The sequence below is a fragment of the Anastrepha ludens genome, chromosome 5 (genome assembly GCF_028408465.1).
Source record: "Anastrepha ludens isolate Willacy chromosome 5, idAnaLude1.1, whole genome shotgun sequence".
NCBI lineage: Eukaryota > Metazoa > Arthropoda > Insecta > Diptera > Tephritidae > Anastrepha > Anastrepha ludens.
In genome coordinates this window covers 115,290,520-115,312,904 of record NC_071501.1, presented here as the reverse complement: position 1 = coordinate 115,312,904, position 22,385 = coordinate 115,290,520, and the positions used below count along the sequence as shown (strand labels likewise).

General features: G+C 37.9%; 1 protein-coding gene across 6 annotated transcripts in view; it reads right to left on the bottom strand.

Annotated features, from left to right (window-relative positions):
• Positions 1–1,288: 1,288 nt before the first annotated feature.
• Positions 1,289–22,385, bottom strand: part of LOC128863714 (uncharacterized) — a 100,307-nt gene continuing 79,210 nt past the window's right edge. For 5 of the 6 annotated variants that reach the window (XM_054103011.1, XM_054103014.1, XM_054103015.1 and 2 more), the window contains 4 exons: positions 22,077–22,160; positions 7,214–7,459; positions 6,481–7,023; positions 1,289–2,286 (listed from right to left, as the gene is read on the bottom strand). In XM_054103011.1, coding sequence (XP_053958986.1) covers positions 2,153–2,286; positions 6,481–7,023; positions 7,214–7,459; positions 22,077–22,160 — 1,007 coding nt within the window. In that variant the 3' untranslated portion in view covers positions 1,289–2,152. Of the gene's footprint in view, positions 2,287–6,480; positions 7,056–7,213; positions 7,460–22,076; positions 22,161–22,385 lie in introns of those variants that run through there. The other variant, XM_054103016.1, reaches the window with a different exon arrangement.

Genomic DNA, 22,385 nt, shown 5'->3' with positions numbered 1-22,385 from the left:
TTGTTTGTGAAGTGGATAGTTCACAAGTGTCAAATATTCAAAAATTAGATATAAATCTTCCGATAGGGTGATTAATTTTGCGCCACCTTGTGTGTCATCTATCACCAAATTTTTTAATTTATTCTAAAGTGAGTTGAGTTTAAAGCTTAATTTGAACTACAAAAAACAATTTTTTTTAATTAAATTTGCTTACAAAACTATTTTTTTCAATTACTAGATGCCAGAACTGAAATAGTTTTTTTGTTTTAAAAATTTTAAAATTTTTTATTGAAATCACTTCTAACATCCGCGTCAGAATAGATTTCATAAACGGATTGAAAAAAAAATTAAAATAAATCAAGGAAATTCGTTGGGTATAAATTCTTGAATTATTATTATTTTTTTTTGTTTTGTTAGTTTTTAATTTTTTAATTATTTCTTCAATCAATTGAATTATTTTGTGAACTTTTTGGTTTTTAGTTTTTATTTTTACATTTCAATCTATTTCGTGTTATAGCTTTGCACGCCATTATTACGCTTAACTGGTTAATGATTTTTTTCTTTTTTCGCTTTTTAATGGTATGTAACTGCATCTCTTCACACCTGGTCGTTACAAAAGTTCTGGGATCACGTAATAATAAATTTCGCTCGAAAACTCGTACCCATGTATGTATGTGCATAAGTGTAAAGTTAGCTATGTATGTGTGTATGCGCGTATTTACACTACAATGTTTTGGTTGTGAAGCAGCATTGAAGTTCTAACCAATTGTTATGCCTATTGCATTCCTTAATATATGTATGTATGTATGCATGTGTCTGTATTTCTATCTCGCTTACTCAACTAGCAGTCACACATACAAGCCATTCAGTATCAAGGAAGCTAAATACGAGTAGCACATTTCCAAGCACCCTAGAAGTATGCTACTAAAATCCAACTCATCAGCAATTCTATGCACCTGCAATCTTAACGATAGTTAAAAGGTAACCTACCCTACTTACTACAAAAAAGCTGTTCTTACTGGCTTAGGAAACTAATTACCTAGTAATAAGTACAATTTAGGTGTATGACCATTTTAAATTTCCTTCCATTTTTACGTAAAGCGCTTTTCAAAAACGACTGAACAAATATTGTTTACGCACTGAATACTTCCATTCTTAATTTTTAACACATTTCTATATGCTTACACATTTACAGTTACTAGTACTTGTAGGTAGTTTCTAATTTAATCCATATTTTAGTAGATGTATTTTTTTTTTTGTGGCCGCCGTAGCCGAATGGGTTGGTGCGTGATTACCATTCGGAATTCACAGAGAGGTCGTTGGTTCGAATCTCGGTGAAAGCAAAATTAATAAAAACATTTTTCTAATAGCGGTCGCCCCTCGGCAGGCAATGGCAAACCTCCGAGTGTATTTCTGCCATGAAAAAGCTCCTCATAAAAATATCTGCCGTTCGGAATCGGCTTGAAACTGTAGGTCCCTCCATTTGTGGAACAACATCAAGACGCACACCACAAATAGGAGGAGGAGCTCGGCCAAACACCTAACAGAAGTGTACGCGCCAATTATTTATTTTTTTTTTATTTTTTTTTAAACCGAAGAAAAAATTCGCTAAGCTTTTATTTTCGCAAAAACTAAAAATAAATAGCTACATATTAAAAACGCTCCTCGGCATTGGCTTTGACTATATACACATGCACTACTTGCGCAAGCGATGCACTGGTAACTAGTTTAGTAAGTACTTTTACTTGCTACTCCTTTTTTCTTTGCTCGTAAATGCTGTTAAAAATTCCTAATATTTTTATTCTCTCATATTTATTTATGTACGCTTGTAAGCACTTCTGCCACCCTCATTTCGTATACTGAGTGCTGCTATGCGATTTTTAAAGCAGCTGCCACCTTTTTTTATTTTTAACAATTTTTGCAGTTATAATTTTCTTCTCCCCTTCTATTTCGCCCTTTATTCATTTTTCACTCTTTCAGTGATTGCACTTTGAGATCATTGCTAAGAAATTGTTTAATCTTTTTAAACTTTCTCAATTTCCATTTTTTCACTTTCTTTTTACCGAAATTCTTGTTTCATTTGATTTTCATTTGACAAAAGAAAAATATGTTGCCGTCGGTAGAACAACTACTTCGCCATGCGTCTCATGGAGTACTCACTTTGTTATGCTGTTTAATTGGCGCTGCCGAATAGCACCGAGTTCTTGTAGTATGCTGGCGGACGATCAGTGAGTGGACTCTTTACATCGCGTTCAGCATTGGCGGCGCGCGACTTGCGCTCCAATTCAATTTCTTGCGCCAAAGACTCTGTAAATAGATGAAAAGAAAGGAAACGGAAAAAATTATAAATTTGTTGCATAGTAATCTAAGATTTATGTATCTATCAAATGTAGAACATAAAAAAGCTCAACAACTAAAAGAAAGATGGTGCTGTCGAAGCTGATGAGGCTTCGCGCAACGAAAAATGTAGATTATGCTCGCTCAGCCAGATTGCTTGTCTAAGACAAGATACTCGATGCCTCTAAGGCCCATTGCATGATTGTACTGTATTTGACTTCCAACTCCTAACTAAGTTGCTGGAACCACTTATATCTTTTTGAAGAAGGTAACTGTAGTAGTCCCTCCAGTGAAACATTTTGCAAATTTCCCAGGTCTTTAAAGAGATAATCGCCGAGATATTCAGCACGGCTTCTTTGAAGTGCAAGGCATTCACAGAAGAGGTATTGTATCGACTCAATTTTTTCTTCATTTTCACCACTCGTGCGGAATTATTGTGAGGTGCACCCATTGGCTAGCGGGCCAAAAGTGCAGTGACCCGTTATAACACCTGTGAAGACGCTGGCGGTGAATCCAAGAAGAAATTTATCATTTTAAGATGCATTTCTGGCCAGAGCGCTTTGCAGACCCTGCAGTTAGTAGCCAGAGAGCGCCTTCTATTGGTTTCCGCGATTACGCTCAAGTCAATCGCTGTTTATAGATAGTTTAGAAGAATGCTTATATGCTCTGCCACTCGCTGAAGATCAAGCTGCCCTTCCTCGCACTCTCATCCACTCTCTCTTATTTTCCCTCCACTTGAGAGTGGTCGCGTATTCAACAAAGTGTGGCGTTTTGTTGTTGGATAAGCGAGAGCGATCTCCTGCATTCTTTAACACTAACGAAAAACAACTATAAGAAATTAAGGATCGATATATATGGCCTAGAGCGCAAAGAAAGGCTAAGTAATAAATTCAGTAATACCCCATCTTGTGCCACCTTATTCCAGCTCACAACGGCATAAAGAGTAGTAAGTAAGTAGAAACAGATTCACTGCTACTTGCCTACCATTTCTATGAACTCTCACTCCCCAATTGTCTCTGATCGTATCAGAGTCTACCACCACCCATTGCAGGTGAAGAGCTTCAACTGTCTCGTCAGACTCGCGTTAATCTCTCACGATTGCGTTCCGGTAATTCTAGCAAATTGAATTTCTACTTATACAGAATCGACCCTGACATACTAATCATACACCCGGGCTGTGAACGTACCCTGCGCGACATTAGCCACCCATTCACATGCCCCCTTAAATTCGCTCATTTAACCCCCTGCACCCTTTCACCCCACCAGCCGTCGAAACCGCAAGCTTCTTGTGCCTATCGTTAGATTAGTTTGACGACGAAAACCGATGATTTCACTGAGCTTAACAGACCTTTGTAAACTGTTACAACAACAAAGACAATAAAATGATAAAAATACTTAATGAATTTAGCATTTTGTAGAAAATTCAAATTTTTTCACTAATAAAACTATGCGTGAAAAATGCTTTGAAGGAAATTTCTCAAACTGGCCTAAAATGTCAGTAATCGTAGAAAACTAATATAATATTATACGAGTACCGCAGTCGGATGGCCAATAGCTTAATGGGAAATTTCGCATGTTGTAAAACTTACCGTTGACGTCTTAGCCTTTTGACGACACAGTCCGACAAAACAAAAAACGAAAATTCCAGATATTTACTTGCATATAGAAACTTAGACGCGCTGCAAGTCTAGTTAAACTAATTTTTCAAGTTATTCGCAATACAGATGCACAGAGAAAGACGACTAACTCGATTTTTGTAATTATTTTAAAAACTTCAGAGTTACATTTAGATGCATACATAATATGTATTACATATAAACAGCCCACGCCAAAAGAAAGTTTACCCCATATATTGAATTTGTAAGAATTCAGTAAATTGCCATCAAAATTTCAAATTTTTTACTCAGCATTTTTTAAAAAGATTTCAACTATGCAATTTTATAACTCATTAAATTTGTTAAATGTTATAGTAAAGTGAAAGTTCCAAGTAGGTCAAAAATCATGCTGAGTTTTGTGCGTTTTCTCCATTTAACGCCTTCTACAACCTTTTTTTTTATATGGAAGAAAACACCCGACGCCGTCAGCAGAAAAAATTGTCAAAAATCAACGCGATTTTTGAATCATTTGAAACTTGCACTTTATTACGCAAATTTTTCTAAAAAAGATAGGAAAAAATAAACAAGTATGAAATTTTGATGAAAATTTACCGAATTTCGACACATTTTATACAGAGTTCAAAACTTTGATTTATGTATATAGGTCTTGTTGTTGTATGAATTATATTTTTATAAAACAAAAAAAAACCCAGACTTATCAATATGTGGCTTACAATTTCTTTTGGCGCTGGCAGTATGCCGATATCTATCTCGATTCCTCTAGGAACAAGAGTTATGTGAAGAAAGTTAAAATAAAGAGCGTATGAAGACAAAAATGTGCCAACTTCTAGCTGAGAAAAGCATATATTCATCATCGCTTGAACTAATTTTCGAAGAAGTAATCAAATTTTTTGATTGCACCCATAAAGTTCCGGCTTTTGTCGTACAAAAACCGTCTATATAACGCTTGAAAAACGCATGCCTATTAAGGATCTTTAACCCTGAAAACAACTGAATGAATTTGTGTTTCCGATTAAAAACGCACTCAAAAGAAGACCTCTAACGCCATACCTAATTATCGCGTGAAATTAACCCTTTACCACATATGAGCGCATATATGGTACTACAGTTTTGATTAAGTTTTATTTCCAAATTAGGTACGATAAAGTAATTCACACTATTTTAATTCATTAAACGTAGATTTAGCAATAATACAACGCAAAAAACTGTTCTACTTCGAAATAACTTCACTTTTGTGCAAGTGGGTAAAAAAGCAGGATTGAAGTGCGAGTGATTCATTTGCAAAAAACGATAACAGAGTAAAGCGTAAGTAGCTCTTACATTGGACAACAGAGACGGCATGGACTTCGATCCAACGATCCTCGCCATGCCCCTCGACTCCATGCCATTAACAGTCGAACCTGAAAATAGACACAGTTTAGTGCTGCCAGAGGCTCAATTGTGGTCACACTCTGAAAATGAGCCCGGCAAATACTGTTTTCGCATTTTCCCCGATAGCTCCAGCACCGAACACGGTTCCGGCGCTGGTATCTACGTGGAATACAGCGGGACAAAACTTCACTTTGCTCTTGGAATGCACACATCTGTGTTTCAAGCGGAGGTGTATGCTGTTCAAGAAGCGATGAACTTTGTTGTGGAAAATAAATGGAGAGACAGATCTGTATGTTTCTGCAGCGACTGCAAAGCTGCGTTGATGGTCTTAGACATCCCCCCAACCACTTTAAGGCTAGTTGAGTATTGTAAGTCCAGGCTCACATAATATCCTGATGCTAACATGGGTTACGGGGCACGTGGATGTCGCGGGTAACAAGATCTCTGACTCTTTAGTTAGGCCAACTTCTTTGGCTCGGAGCCCGTTCTGTCACTCCTTTCTGCGGCCATCACAGCCACGGTTAGCAAACGGGTTACTTTAACTTATAAGTGAGCTTGGCAGGCAGAGAGCGGTTGCAGATGGACAAAACTGATAATGTCATGCCTGACAGGTAATGTGATGTCCTGTCGCAGACCCTCCTGTCAATAAGCAAAAAGGGCTGTAGGTAGCTGTTTGGACTGATGATGGCCGCTTTCCATGGACGAAGCAAAATCCAGAAAAATTACAAAAAAAAAATGCTTTCATGGAGTTGATTACTCATCTTTCTCGTAGCATAATAATTTTTCCGCTCTTTAACAGTCTTCTATACATTGCAACTTTATGATTCCGTAAAAACCCCCAAAATGTGATATACAACTTTTTTAAAACTTTCTTATGTCTTATTGATAATTTGAATTTCCACCGTGAAATAATTCTTTTCAACGCTTTATTAAATAATGCAGCAAAGGGATGAGATTAAATCTGAATTAAATTATCAAGTCGAAAACTTTGCATCACACGAAGCCCAGCTAAGGCACTAACTAGAACGTAACTGTGTAATACAGCTTAGATATACTCGTATATAACTTCAAACTCATTTCAAATTCAAATTCAATAACTGAACCTTAAGCTCGTTCTCATTACGATTTTGAATCAACATTTTATTTTTCAAAAATTAATTATCTCCATTCAACTCACCAGAATAGTTCTGCCAAAAAGCGCCAGTGGCCATCAAATCGATGCCCGGATAGTTCCATGGTACCTTTCCACCGCTAGCCGCAGCCGCTGCAGCAGCTGCAGCTGCCGCCGCCGCCAGATTGCCTTCGCCCTGCGAAGTAGGTGGCATACTCAACGAACGTTCCATGGCAGATGCGTCGCTACAGTCACGATCTGAGCGCTCGCAATGCTCACGCGACTCACGTTCGGTGTGTTCACGATCACAGCGTTCCAAACGATCGGCGCTGCGACGACCAAGCGGGCTATCACGATCCGAGTGGGGTTCGCGCTTGAAACTGGGACTTTCCGAACGTTGCCGCAAGTGATGTTGATGTTGTTGCTGATGATGTAGTGACAATGATTGAGATTGTGATTGATGATGTTGTTGTTGTTGCAGTGGCTGTTGTGGTTGCTGTTGCTGCTGCTGCTGTTGCTGCTGGGTATTTTGGGATGGTTGTGATAGCGAGCAGCCATCATTGGAATTCAGCGATTTCTCAGACTTTTCGCTCGATTTACAAACATTATCTAAGGGACGAGATTGAGAGCACAGGAAGAGGCTGTTTGTTAAAGGAGGAGCGGTTAATCGTAGTTTCAATTGAAATTTTGGAGGGTTAATATGTATGAATTTATATTTGTTTTTTTTTTGACTATCTTACAGATACCTATACAATTATATGAATGTGTGTGTGTGAAGTATAAAAGTGTGCTAACCAACCTGGTTCAGTTTTACGCGCTGTTGTTTCGCCGCTATTGCTCTTGCATTCTCCGCCAACACTGCTGCGGCCCTCTTCGTTGGCATTTGGCCCAGCCGCACTGCAACCGCCACCGCCGCTACTGCCGTTGCTACCACTACTACTACCCGCATTTGATGGGTGTGTCAATTTTCGTTTGCCACTGTCCAGCTGCTGTTGGTAGCGAATGCGCATTTTACGTTCACGACGGTAGCGCTTCTGGTACAAAACTGCAACGAAAAGCCAAGCAGAGAAATACAATGAAAAATATAATTTGTTAAAAAAAACAAGAACGAAAGCTATCTAAGTAGAAAATGAAGGAAAAAACATGAAATTGTAATTCAATATGCAACTGCAGTGCGCCTGCAGCCAACTATCCAATCATCCAACCATCGATCCATTCAATCGGAGTCTATGCGCATATGATGCGTGAGCGGGCGGCATGGCGGCAGATCATTGGACACAACAACTATTGTTTTTGTTGCACTATTTATTCAGCATGTGAATCGAGAGAATATTTGTATTTGCTGCTGATTTGCCATTGATTGCCACCGGCCGTTCGTTCATATGATCATTCATTCGATCAAACGATCGATCGCACGCTCGCCGGCTCTTCGGCGATCGACGTTTTCCGACGCAATCAACTGCGAATCCGTTTTGCGTGTGGGCTTCACTCATGTAATTCAATTACGCGCAATGCAATATTGTCGTCAATTCATTTTAAGGCAATTCACAGACGAACCCTGACAGATATTCAAGTCACAGAGGATTATTGTGATGGACAATTGAAAAGCCAATAGGCGGACGTGGGTAGGTAGGAAGTGGTTCCTAAGGGGAAGCTGAAAATACGAGTACAAGGTTTCGTCATACAACATTTCGTATTTAAATAAATCACACAACAATTGAGTTATCGGGCTGAAACTTATTCTACGAAAATTTGTCAGACATTCGGATACAAATAGAGCTCTGAAAGTAGCAACTTCCGAACGCTCAAATATATTTTTAGCGGTATTCCAAACCTGCCTCAATTTAGACACTTTCCCAAAGAGGTGGAAACTGCAAGCCCTTGTGCTTTTAGCTAAGGGCAACCAAAAGCCTGGTTTACTCGCGTCTTGCCGACCGATATGCTTACGCGACAGAATGGGAAAAGTTCTCGGGAGAACTATTTGCGACATGCCATCATCTTTCGCAGAAAATAAAGGTATTTTATCCCCATACCATTTTGACCTTAGAAAACCCCGCTGAACAGTGGATGCTATTCAATGCGCGGTAGACTTAGCAGCAAAAGTCATAGAAGGCAAGAGATGGCGAGGCAGGAAAAAATAATAATGAGCTGTGGTAACTCTGGAAGTTAAAAACGTGAATACTTGAAACTCTCGTAAAAGTAGGAGCGCCTAGTTATATAACCAGAATAATTGAGAGCTATTTGACCGACCGTAAACTGAGGTTTAGAAACGGTAAAGCTATTAAGGACTACATTGCATCAGTTTTGCGACTAATAAGCAGCAGTAAGGCATTAGAATCCATGAAGGTAAATATTGGGACTGTAACTATTAGTTAGTGGCGGTGACGTCAATATCCATGGAAACCGTGCGTGCTGCAATAGCTGAAAGGCCTATTCGTTTGAAGGGTTATATAAAAGCAAGCGATGACCATTTCGAATGAAACTTAAATTTTTTTTTTAATATTTCAATTATTGAATAACACTAACTTCAATGAAGAAAGTATTATAATTTCATATCTATAACGGACTTAACTTGTAACAGAGCTAAGTAATATGAACGTCAACATATGTCGGTGTACCAATCATAATAGATTGCTAAGAACCAAACATCTTCCAACAGGTATAGAGAATATATTCTCCAGCATCTTCTTTTCTTCTTGATGGGGCGAAGACCGCCTAAGCGATTTGGCCGAGCTTAACAAGTCGCGCCGTCATTAATTTTATTCTCATGATAACGCGTGCTCTCCTACCTGATCTTTCCAACGCAAAGGAGGCATTCCTCTTCCTCTGTTACCACCAGCTGGTGAAAGAAAAAAGAGGTGGAGCTGCAGTTTTCGCATCCATTCGGAGGGCATGATCTAGCCAGCGGAATGGCTGTATATTTATTCAATTCTATCCAATTATCTGCAATATTCGTGATAGCTAACGCAATCCTCCAAATCTTTCTCTCGTATAATCAAAGGAAAGTCTCATCGTATTTCGTCATCGTCTAAGCTTTTGGGTCATACAATACGATGCTCATGATTAGGCAAGTATTAAGGCAAGTTGCTGGAAAAATATAATCTATATTAAGACCTAACCCCCTCGCTATTATCAATTCTTAATGGGAGCGCGTTTAGCAGCCTCCAAAAATTAAAAGCGTCGAACACTCATTTCTCAATCTATACAATTTATAGGCTAATAAAGACCCCCAAATATATGGATTGAAGACCTACGATGCATAAATGCTAAAAGGAGCGATGCAATGAATCGGGACATATGGAGATATATTATAACGGAAGCACTCACTGACTCACACTAAGCTGTAATTGCCATGATGATGATGATAAACCAGCTAATTGGTTATAATTTTAGGTAAAAGGGAAGACAAGACCAAATGAACCTCGGGAACGGTGCTACAAGAGACTTTTAAGCCAATTGTATCGCCTTCGTGGACTTGGATGAAGTCAGCTACAATTGATCAAACTTAAGTGTTACTATGAACAGGACGTAGTAAGGAAATTTTCATGGAGTAAAGTAAGATGGGATCATAAACATATTTCTTATAGGTATGCCAATGGTATAGGGAAATGGAGATTATTCAACTGTCTCTTGGGTAGTTGGAAAAAGTATGTCTTATATATATAATTGGCGCGTACACCCTTTTTGGGTGTTTGGCCGAGCACCTTCCTTCTATTTGCGGTGTGCGTCTTGATGTTGTTCCACAAATGGAGGGGCCTACAGTTTCAAGCCGACTCCGAACGGCAAATATTTTTATGAGGAGCTTTTTTCATAGCAGAAATACACTCGGAGGTTTGCCATTGCCTGGTGTTTCACCGAGATTCGAACCTACGTTCCCTCTGTGAATTCCGAATGGTAGCACCAACCCTTCCGGCTACGGCGGCCGCCTCGGAAAAAGTTGGAAAAAGTATGTCTTGCTTAGTTTCAGTGTTTGAACTTAGCATGGCAATAGGTTTCCTTTGTCTCTCTCAAAGATGCATAAGGTATCAAAAATGTATATTGAACTAATTTTGGTTAGGAGAAGATGTCCCACTTAAATATCAAATCTTATAATTTTCTTCGGTTTTGTATACTTTTGTAAATTAAATACATTTTCATGCAGCTTCCTTCTTTAGCTGTACTATATTTCTTCTCAGTTTTACTACTTCAATAATACTCGTATTGTCAACTTTTCAGTGCTTGCGATCATCTCCCACGACAAATTCAATACGTAGGTAGTACGCACGTCAACAAAACAAAAATAAGCAAATCCCTTCGATGTCTCCATTTCCGTTCCACCAAGCAGACAACAAATTAATTCGCACTGACACACCTAACTAAATGCGAATGCTAGTTGAAGGCAAAAGGCGAGTGATGACAGCCCACTCTGAAATATTAATAAGTAAAAATATACAGCGTATAAGTTGGTATTAAGTGCAGTTTGTGGGGCCAAGGGCCTAAGAGGTAGTTTGTAGGGCAGAATAAAAATTTGTAATATGTGAAAGAAAAAAATTGCTAATTACAATAATAAAAATAGCAAGAATATATTTAACAAGGTAAAAGTATTTCCGAAGCTGAACAAAAACCACAAATTAAAGCAAAGGAAGAAAAAATACTAAGTTGGTAGAGACTCAATTTTTTATACCCAATGTATACATGTTAATGGTGTTCGCTGTATTCTACGAAGTGTGAAATATGTAGTTACAAAGGCTTGGGTACGAGTTTTCTATTAATCAGTTTTTATTTCGACACCAAAAGCATTTTAGTTCCCTTGTAAGCGCATGGCTTTCAAAGTCAGACCTGGAGTTGTCAAAATCAATAAATTTGTTAATGTAATTCAATTCATACGCAAAGCCTGAGAGCAAGTAAGCACACAGGCAGTGAAAAATTGTTTCAGGAAAGCTGGTTTTGGGAAAGCAGACATCTCCAATGACGATGTCGGTTGGGCCGCAGAGAATGAATTTCCACTATGCGCAGTTGCCCAGTTCTCTAACGTTATTGATCTGGTTCCGAACCAAATCCAAGTTGACGTCAAAAACTGTATTATTTTAATTATATTGTTCCACAATTGCAGGAGCCTAAAGATGTTTAACGCCTCCGAACAGTAGATAGCTTTTCAAGAAAAACTTTTTCGTGGCCGTAATGGTCATCACAAGAGGTGCCACCTCGAACAAAAACATTTTACATCAACAGGTAGTAACGCATATACCCATTCGGGAACAGCGATCTATGTACATGAGAATGAGATGTCGTCAATCGAAATATCGGTTTAGAATTGTCGATTCAGAGGTAAGCATAAGGAGTATAAGGAGTATAGATTGCACGGTAGGAAAAATTTAATTTAATTTTTTTAAATTTGGATTTAAAATATCATAGAGAACTATTTAAATTGCAACACTTTTCCATAGATGAAGAAAAGTATACTTTACAGATTTCATGGATACAACTGAAACAGACTCGGTTAGGTATTGGAGCAGTCATAGTCTCTGAGCAAAAATGAACCCAAAGAATTCTGCTAAAATACAGCCGACTGTTGCAAGAACATGAACTTGAGAGGGGTGCTGACATAATAGTAAGCGGCTCTTTCGAGAAATGTAGTATGTTTTCAGGCCTTTTACAAATAGCGAACAAATCTGGATACTTAATTTAATAAATCACCCGAATAAATCAATTATGAACTCTTATAAACTTTTCTACCCTCAAATTATGTCTAATGATGAAGCTGAGTTATTTTCTACACAAGCAAAATTCTCGCACTTGAACCGGCATGAATCGCAAATCCACTATTTAATGCGTTTTGTTATCCCGAGGCATAATTGTGCCGCATCTGTCATGGTCAATACTGAGCGATATAGAGAACTATGCCAATCAAATGATGGGAACATAGACTGGCAGTCCTTTACTTTCTCTACTTTCTCTTCACTTTATGGCCCCTAGATCTATTGGCCATGGAACCACTTATTCACTGATGTGAATAGTTTGTGAAATATGAACTGAGGTTCTGCATAGAACGAGTAAAGTAAACGCGACTGTATTTCCATTTTCGTAATAAGGATGCATATAATTCATCATCTTCACTAGATTTTTGAAGACTTTTAGTGGAGGGGCATACAATTTCGGATAGTTCTGCAACAAAACCAAATTTAAGAGGCCGCAATGGAACAGAAAGATATTGAGAGAGCTTATCACTATAAACAGAGAAAAGTTCTCTACAGCCATGGAGCTAGAAAAGGGCCACATCATTATTGAATTAGAGGCAAAGCTCAGAGTCCTAAAAACCTTAAACCCATCGCGGATATTTTGCAATCCACAGAAGTGGACGGATATTCATGGGTTCGGACTTAGTGCGACAGCTAAGTGCACGAACTTGCTCAGATTCAACCACTCCACATGTGCGTTCGAATAGGATGGGTGGCAAATTCAATGTGGTGCATCTTCATTTTTTGCCATAAATGGGAGCCCCTGATTTTTTACAGCTCTTTCACGGTAGATCGCTTTTATGAGTAGCTATTTTATGGCACCACTGCGCTTAGAGGTTGGTCATAATGTACGCCAAGTAACTCATTATTAAGTTATTTTATAGCTATAAACGCCTTTGAAGCGCATTAGCCTATAGTGGCAGTTGAATTGTCATCGAAAGACGAAATATATGTTTTGTGAAGGTGCATATCTGCCTTGCTACCTTTTAAAACACACCGACATGGGTTAAGCTGGAAAAACCTTAAGTGATTATGCATTGGGTATGAAAATTATACAATGAACTTCAATTATACATGAACTTATGTAAATAAAGGGGGGTTTCAATAGGGACCTAACAATAAAATAATACTCGGCACTTGTGATATAATGCAAGAGCTTCTGAATTGCTGTGAATTATGTAATTTGAATTGAAATATTAATAACCTTTCCATACATACGAACACTTGTGCTCACATCAATAAGTCAGCTGATCTTTTTACACTGATGTTACCAGCCATAACCGACCGACTGCCGCAGATATTCTTGTCATTAAGCAGAAGGGGCTGTAGGCAGTTGGTTGGACTGATGATGGGCCACTTTCTATGGCGAAGCACGTGGAAGAGGTAGGCATCTCAGACAGTGCACTCCGCCCAGCATGTGTGTGAGGGGAATGAGACGACGGACCACTTTCTGTACGTCTGCCCTTCGCTCGAATCAGGCTGAGGTCTAAAAAGGGATCGCGAGTGCAGTAGAATGGACTTAATATCGGCAGATTTCTGTATTTGCTAGTTGTCCCGATAAAATACAATAGTTAAAAGAAAATTTTGTACACTATTCACACAATATTTTCTATCTTAATTTTTTTTGTTCATTTTTGTTTTTAATATAGTTCATGGTATAACAAAAACCATACACATAAAAGTTTCAAGGTTTCTAATATATTAAATTTACGAAAATAGAGATGAGAAAAGGGTGAAAGAAAATTCTCAACTTCGTATGACAGAAAATTGTCAAAAATCTACGAGGTTTTTGAATGATTTCAATCTCGACTCCTTATTGTGCTAAAGTTGGTTAAATTTTAAGGGCCGATGTTGAAGTTGAACCACACCTAAAGTCAAGTTTTTTTCTGTATTTCATTTGACATTTTACAATTTCAGACTAACCTAATTTGAACTATGGAAAAACACAAAATCGAATAAAGCGTTAAAATTATTCAGGCTTATTATGAAAACGGGCGGTCAAATCAAAATGCATATCGCGCACTTCGTGATTTTTTCGTCCATTTTCACCTCAGTGGATTCGTCAAAAAGCAGAATTGCCGCATTTTGGCGAATAATAATCCAAGAGTGATTGCCGAAAAACCAATGCACCCACAAAGAGTGACTGTTTGGTGCGGTTTATGGGCCGACGGCATCATTGGGCCGTATTTTTTCCAAAATGAGGACGGTCAGGCAGTTTCTGTGAATAGTGTTCGCTATCGTGAGATGATAACGAACTTTTTATGGCCCGAATTGGAAGATATGGATGTGGACGATATGTGGTTTCAACAGGACGGTGCCACTTGTCACACAGCTAACGAAACAATGGCTCTTTTGCGCGAAAATTTGATGGCCGAATAATTTCACGTCGCGGCGATGTCAATTGGACGCCAAAATCATGTGATTTGACACCGTTGGACTTCTTTCTTTGGGGTTATTTGAAAGAAAATGTGTACGTCGATAAACCAGCAACAATTCAAGAGCTAAAGGATAAGATAATTCAGCACATTAACGGCATAGAACCTCAATTATGCCTCAGCGTCATCGAAAATTTGGACCATCGGATGGAGGTGTGCCGCCGAGTCCGCGGCGGCTATTTGGCCGATATTTTGTTTCATGCGTAATTGAGCTATACCAGTATTATCATAATAAAGAGAAATGACAATAGTTTCCTAAAAAAATTGTATTTTATTCAGCTGAAGCTAAAGAACTGCGTCACCAACAAGTTTTTAAAGGTTCTGTTTAAGAAATTGTTTGAGAAGTTTTAAATTTTTACGACATTTTTTTTTAATCTTTCAAATTTTGGTGAAGCTTGAACCTTTGATTTATAAGATTTTCGTATTAAAAATATTTATATTTTTTATAAAAAATGTACGAAAAAAATGTAACTTTGATTTATAAGATTTTCGTATTAAAAATATTTAATTTAGAAACAAAAATGTGGCATGAAAAATAAAACGAGAATAGTGTAAAAATATTTTTTTTTAATTTCTATTTTTTCTAATTTTTTTCAAATTTTGGTGAAGCTAGAAACTTTGATCTATAAGATTTTCGTATTAAAAAGATTTATATTTTTTATAAAAAATTAACGAAAAAAGTTTAGCTTGAAAAATAATGCGAATATTATAAAAGGATAAAGTGACTTAATTTGTGAAAGGAGCTTGGCCAAACACTTAACAGAAGTATACGCGTCAATTATTTATTTATTTTTATATTTTATTATAGCAAACACAGCCAGGATTATTAGATCGAAAGGTTGGAGTAAGCGCTTTTAAGGTTGCAATCACTGGCTTAAAATTTCTTCAGCAGTTTTAAATAATTTTTAAACGTTTCTTCTTCTCCAACTTCATTTCGAAACAAACGTAACCTTCAATGGACCATGAATGGCGTTTTGGCTTGTGTCACATCAGCAAATTGTTGAGTCCATTTTAAAGCACCCTTTGGCATTTTCTCACTCCTCTAACTGCTCGCCTTAGAGCTTTTATAATTTCTAACTTTCCTGTTTTTTTTCTGCTTTTTTCCATGTTTCTTGTGCATTGCCATTGCTATTGAATTTCTCAAAGAATGAATGGACGCATGGCATGCAATGGCAAAAGATGAAAAACTCTGCTCGTCTAGCTGGTTGGTTTTGGTTGCCTACTCAGTTGCATTGCTGAAGTTGTTATTATTAGCTGCAATTAGATGTTTTGTTGCATGCAATTTGTATGTTTACTTGTCAGCGGCGAATTGTTTGGACCCAATTTGAAGGAGCCCGCCGCGTCGCTACACCTCGCTCCAAGGCACATCACATACATATGGATGTGTGTGTGGACGTAGAATAATCATACGAAAACCACAACATATGTTGCATATGTTTGTTACTTATGTACAATTTTTTTTGTTTTCTTTTTGCTTTGCCGGCTTTTAGCTATTTGCGGCAGATTTAATGATAAGAACGACGCTAAAGAGATCCCCAAAGAATGGGCGAAAAGAATTGGGGACCAGCGCAAATGTTATGCAGAAATTCAATAAATGTAGAAGTGGATATAAGGAGACATTTGCGGCGGCAAATAAATGCACACAAATTGAAAGAAATGGTTGCAAAGCTAAAATCAATTGCGACCGAAAGCCATAAAAATTCAAAATAACTCCAAACAAACTTGAACAAATATTTTTCCCATATTCACTTCCTCTCCAACACACGAATTGAAACTCCATGCGCGAATCGTAAAAATTCATTCAACTGTAATTGACTAATGAAATGATATTAAATTCGTTCGGATTGTGATTTCTGTAGAAAGAAAAAGAACAACAATAACAATTCAAAGAAATATTCAGCAAAAGCACAATTCACGCACATTTCAACTGGACTGTTTCTTCCACTGCGCTCTGCATCTCTGGCATTCAGTCTGGATTTGTTACTTCGTGCGTCTGTGCAGTGAAGTCGCCCTGACGCGCTGTCCAAACTGACTTTAATTTTATTTTTAATTTATTTTCATATTTCATTTTTATTCTTTTCATGACCGCCTTTTGTTTGTCCATCTACTTAATCATATCAGGTGTCATCGCTATTTAAGTCAATTCAAATTAAGATTCGCTTGATTTGCGCTGATTTGTCTCCTTGTAGTGACCATGGAAGGAATTTAATATTAATCAGTTGAAGCGTCATCAATATTTGCATACCCGTACATAGCAGTATTTGTAAGTATTTACATACCTACTGTTATATGTACCCTATAGGGAAATATACAAGTGCCGAATTGGTGGGTTTCTAGCGAATTTGGAACTATGACCAGTTCGCAAGCCTCTTTTTTCGTGTAGGTTAGTTAAGTTTAAGTTTTTGGCAATCTTCATGAGGGTGTAAATGGGCCGTCTTATGCTCTTATGGCTCAAGCCCTCGCTCTAGTTCCCAATGTGGTGAAATCGCTTCGTATCTCTAGCAGACGGTGAAATACTGTGCATGTCTGCGGATTTAAAGTCTGCCTTGTAAACATCCGTTGAATTTTACACATCGACGCTCAAATAGTGTACTAAATTCGATAAATAGGCCCCAGTGTTCTCTACTTTATTACAAGTTTTTTATATACTACTAGCTGTACCCGGCGCGCGTTGCTACGCGAAGTTGCTACTCTGCAGCGCCACCTGGTGGCGAGTGGCATCAGTGAGCATAATCTACAAACCTTCTTCGTGGAAACATACATATATATACCAATTTTTATAATAATCGCTCTAGTAGTTTTTGAGTTCATCGATGACATATAGACAAACATTCCTTTTTACGTAAGAAGAAGAAAAGTGATTTCAAAAGGAATGAACAAAATTTGTGTTCATATAAAAAACAGAATAATTGAAATATCAGGCTGATATAAATTTTTGTAGACCTGCAGGGCTTGCTAGATTTAGGTATGGAATTCGTAAACATCATGAACACTTTTTTCGTGTTATTATTTCATAGGCGTTGTGGTCGTTCGCTTCCCTGAAGTCAACTACTGAAACCAGGTTAAGCCTGTTTATTTCAATCACCTCTCGCCGCGGGACTGCCGTGAAGTATTGCATTCCGGAAAGGAAAGGCGATTAACCGCCTCTGCTGTGCTTTGGTCTTTCTATACGCCTCATCTCTTTCATATGTTGCATGAATATTTCCGACGAAGGAATCTCTCCAAAGACTCTATGGAGTTTTTCCTTTGGACAATGGAAGCGCGAGCATGTGAAAAATGTGTGGTGAACATCTTTCCGTCGTAGTAGTCGCAATAGGGATTGTCGTCGTGGTTGAACCTGTATAAGTATGCTTTGAAGCAGCCATGACTCACTAAGAACTAGGTCAGGTGCAAGGCCACTTCCCCATGTGGTCTCGTTAGCCAAAGCTTCAGACTGGGAATGGATTTATGCGTACAACGCTCTTTTCTGGAATTATCAAAAATCGTTTGCCACATCTCATTGCAGTTTTCTCGTAACCCCGCAAGAGAAGATGAGCTCTGTGTTCTCGCTATTTGGGTAACTTCCATTGCTAGTACGTCTAGCGGGTAGCTACCAGATATTACTAAAGTTTCATCGTCGGATACCATTTTGAATGCGCTACATACGTGTAATGCACACAACCGATAGGTAGTAATAAAAAATATGATACATGATGCGTTTTGTTCGCCCAAATAGGTGCACCCTACAAAATTTGGCTTTTCACGACTTTAGCCAGAGGCTGACGGTGATTTTGTTTTGGTCCTCGTACGTTTAGCATCAGCCTCGACAGCGCTATAACAGTGGTGGATGTTTTTTTGTTGGCGTACTCGAGGTGTGCTTTGAAATGATTATTCCCATGTATTTGAATGCGGGAACGGTTGATATATAAAAGTCCCCAATTTCAATTTTTTCGATAGATATAAAGATGGTTTTGGCCTATTTTGCGCTAATTCTAAGACGTTTTTTATTCTATCCAAGATTACACGGTCTGGAGCTAATATTCCACCCTTCTTACACACATTTCAGAATAACTTTAGATTCGCATTCAATATTGCTCCTGAGCTCCTCGAACCAAGCTTCGCTTCAAAGATTCAAATAGCTCCCCTTCAAGATCTTTACGCAACATTCCACACAACCTTTACCCAATTCCTTTAACGGCGTGTGATTCTCCGTTCACCTTTTAAAGTTGCGACCAATGACTCAGAATTTCGGTAGTAGTTTTTAATAAATGCTTTTACGGAATCTTCTTCCTTATAGACTTGGTTACAATTCAAAAGTTACATAATTACTTAAGGTCTCTTCTATTCGCCACTTCTCTGATCGCTATCTCTTTGCTCGGAAAATTTTCATGTGAAAGTAACAAAAAAGCTATCGAGAAAGATTGGCCGCTCGCGAGTATGTTTATACCTCATAAAACTATTATAGCTCACTATCTTACCAACATGTGCACTATCAAATTCTAAAGGCAAATATCATTACTCGCGATATGATTTAAAATATTTCGTTAATGACTGGACAAGGGCAACAAGAAACACAAGAACAATTGACTGCTTTCACTAACTTACATTTTCCCTGCAGGGTATCTTTGCTGGTGATTATGTAGGGAAACGTTGCCGAGCGTTTGTAGCTGTTTTACAGCAGGTAATTGTTTGCAATTCAATGCTGCAAAATTTATTAACTAATTGTGACAACTACTTACCGGGGCTTCTTTAAGAAGCTGTTCGAAGGGATTCAATAAGAGAGAAAAATATTTACATATTTTCATACAAGGGTTGATTAATAAGTAACCGGCATATTTTAGATAAGCATGGAAAGTTTATTCAATACTATTAAATGGTGTCATTACAGGCTTTCTTGAACATAGAATCAGTAGAAATATACTCATATACGTCCCACTGCTCGACCAAGTATTGGTGATAATAGCAAAAATGCCACGCGGGGTCTCTTCGTGCAAGTTTCAGGACAGACTTCACTGTTGGCAGCTACAACTTCGAAGTTGTCCGGCCCTTATTAACTTGGCTATCCGAGTAAGATGACAAGAAAAGTAATAGAAGGAAGAAACGTCCTTCTAAATGAAAAAAAAAAATGCAAGCAAAAACTAAGTCAATTCATTAGTTGATTTTGTCGAATCTTCAGTAAATTCGAGTCGAATGTCTTCTTTAAACTGTCAGTAACTTTTCAAAGGATAGAGATAACCGCCGAAGGTTTTTGATCTCAGTTCCAACTGATAATAAAGCAGAATAAGAGAGAGGAAAAAATCCTAAAGCATAATAACTACGCATCAATTCGTTCAAATGTGAAGTAGAGGATGTCCTATGTATGTGATTTCTTGTTTGACACTAAAAGAGATTCACTTTTCCAATATATGGTCTTATTAGTTTATTCGAAATAGTAAATATCATCATTATTCATGAAGGTTTAATATGAAAGTGCAGATAATTCTAAATAAAATCTATGAGTGATGCAAGTGAGACAAGGTCTTTCCGTCAATCTGAATAAAAGTAACTTAGTCTTGTCCACGAGAAAACGGATATTGGATGGACTTAGACTTTCAGCAATGGAAGGTGTGACACATTAAAGATTTTTCAATAATGATGTAGAACTTTTAGCAACACCTGGGGTCTAAAACCTGCTATGGTACTCTGGATATACACAACACTTATCAGACCAATCATCACTTATAGCTCTGTGATTTGGAGGCGACGGACCACAGTCCACAAGTCAGGAACTACATATACAAACTGCAAAGAAGTGTATGTTTATGCATAACGGGTGCCATGAGTACAACCTTCGGCGATACCCTAAGTGCTATGCTTGACTTTCTCCCCTTGGATCTTAAAATACAGCAGGATGCAATAAAAGCCATGTGTAGACTCCATAAATATGGTTTCTGGCACAAAGGCCGGTCTTCGGCACACAGAGACATCTTTAAGATGCTATATGAGCAGTGTCCACTGTGTTTGGTACCTAAGGACGATCTTATGCTCATAGTTTTATTTGGAAGGATATTTGATGTCAAGAAAGTATTCCAAGAAAATTTTACGGATGTTTTCTTTATCAGTGGGTCCAAGAATGGAATTGGTTCTGGAACCGAAAGGTGATTAAACGATAGTAATAAGTATCATTGCAGATGTGATAATTAAGAAAAGATGAAGTGGGAAACAGATTGGAGTCTTTAGTGGCAGTCAGGCTGCACTGAAGGCCCTGGAGAACGCAAAGCAAACCTCAAAGAGTATTTCAGAATGTAAGATGAAGTTTAAATACGTTGCAAGGCGGAGTAAGCTTATACTTAAATGAATTCCAGAATCAAGTTTTTTCAAATAGCGTTCGCCCCTTGACAGGCAATGACAAACCTCCGGGAGTAATTCTGCCATGAAAAAGCTCCTCATAAAAAATATCTGCCGTCCGAACACTGTAGGTTCCTTTGTAGGCTAATTATATATATACCTATATACAATCTATGAGATCAGCATATGACCACTATTGTATTCATAGAGCACCCGATTTGCTACGAATTTTGGGTTCGAATGTCGTAAGAATGAGTAAAATTCGTTCTCTCAAATTGAAGTATATTTTCAGATTTCCCAAAGAATCTGAAAAAATTCTCACAGGACTAGTGATCTCTGTTTATGCCTCTATTCTATCTTTCACGCTTCAGCGCTTGTGGTCGCAAAATTAATGGAAATAGGGTGCCAACTCGTTTCTAGTCCTCTCTATTCTCCAGACTTGTCTCCCCCAGGTCCCTCGGATTACTATTTGATTCTCAATTTGAAGAAATGACTGGCGCGAACACGATTTCATTCAAGCGAGGAGGTGATTTCAGAAACCAATGGCTACTTTTCAGACAAACCCTATTATTCGGAAGGGATCAGCAAACTAGAAAAGGGTTGGATAATCTGTGTATAAGCCTAAAGAGAGACTATGTCAAAAAATTAAAAAAGGTTTGTCCTAAACTATGAAATAGTTTTTAGTATAGGACATTTCAAACGACCCTCGTAAGTGATCTTCTTTTCCAATAAACGATAATACCAAAGACCCCATTTTAGAAAGTCATGATTACTTTGGAACCCACTTTGTAAATACATGCATACATACACACATACACACATGCATATATTTAAAAAGCTCTTCTGTTGTGTTTAAATCGAACTTAGTTATTTTATACTTTTTTTATTATCCATGCCATTATAATTATTTGTCTGTTCCTCTACGGAAGTGTATTTTCTGTTTTTATTAAAAAGGCACCCACAATCTTGAAATGACTTCATTTAACCTCAAATTAACATAAAATGGAAATTAGTTGCCACACAAAATGTTGTCAGTGTAACCGATCTGACATTACAGACTCTCACCTACATATCTGCATCCATATATTTGCTGTTTAAAAGCATTTGAGGCATGCAACTGCAGTTGCGTTTAAACAGAAATAACTCTTTTCCAGCTTAAAAACGCATTTGCTAAAAAATATTTGTTGTAATTGTTGTAGCTCACCTCTGAGTTTCCGTTCATCAGCTAATTGCCGATCTAATGAATCTTTGACTTCGCGTTCGCGCAAAACGTCCATCTTAAGCTCCGCTGCAGAGAAAAACGGCATGAAAAGTAAACGAAAAACAAAGGCAAAGAAAGTTGATTAGAGATTTATGAACAAAGCGCAAAGATCAAAGTAGCAGCGCAAAAGTAATGTAGCTGCCAAAAAACAAAAATTAAAAGAAAGGGTTAAAAGCGTTTTCTCTAAGTAACCTGCCTAATAGGCTGCTGTCCGTCTACTGACACAACCGACAAGTCTCTACTCTATTTTTT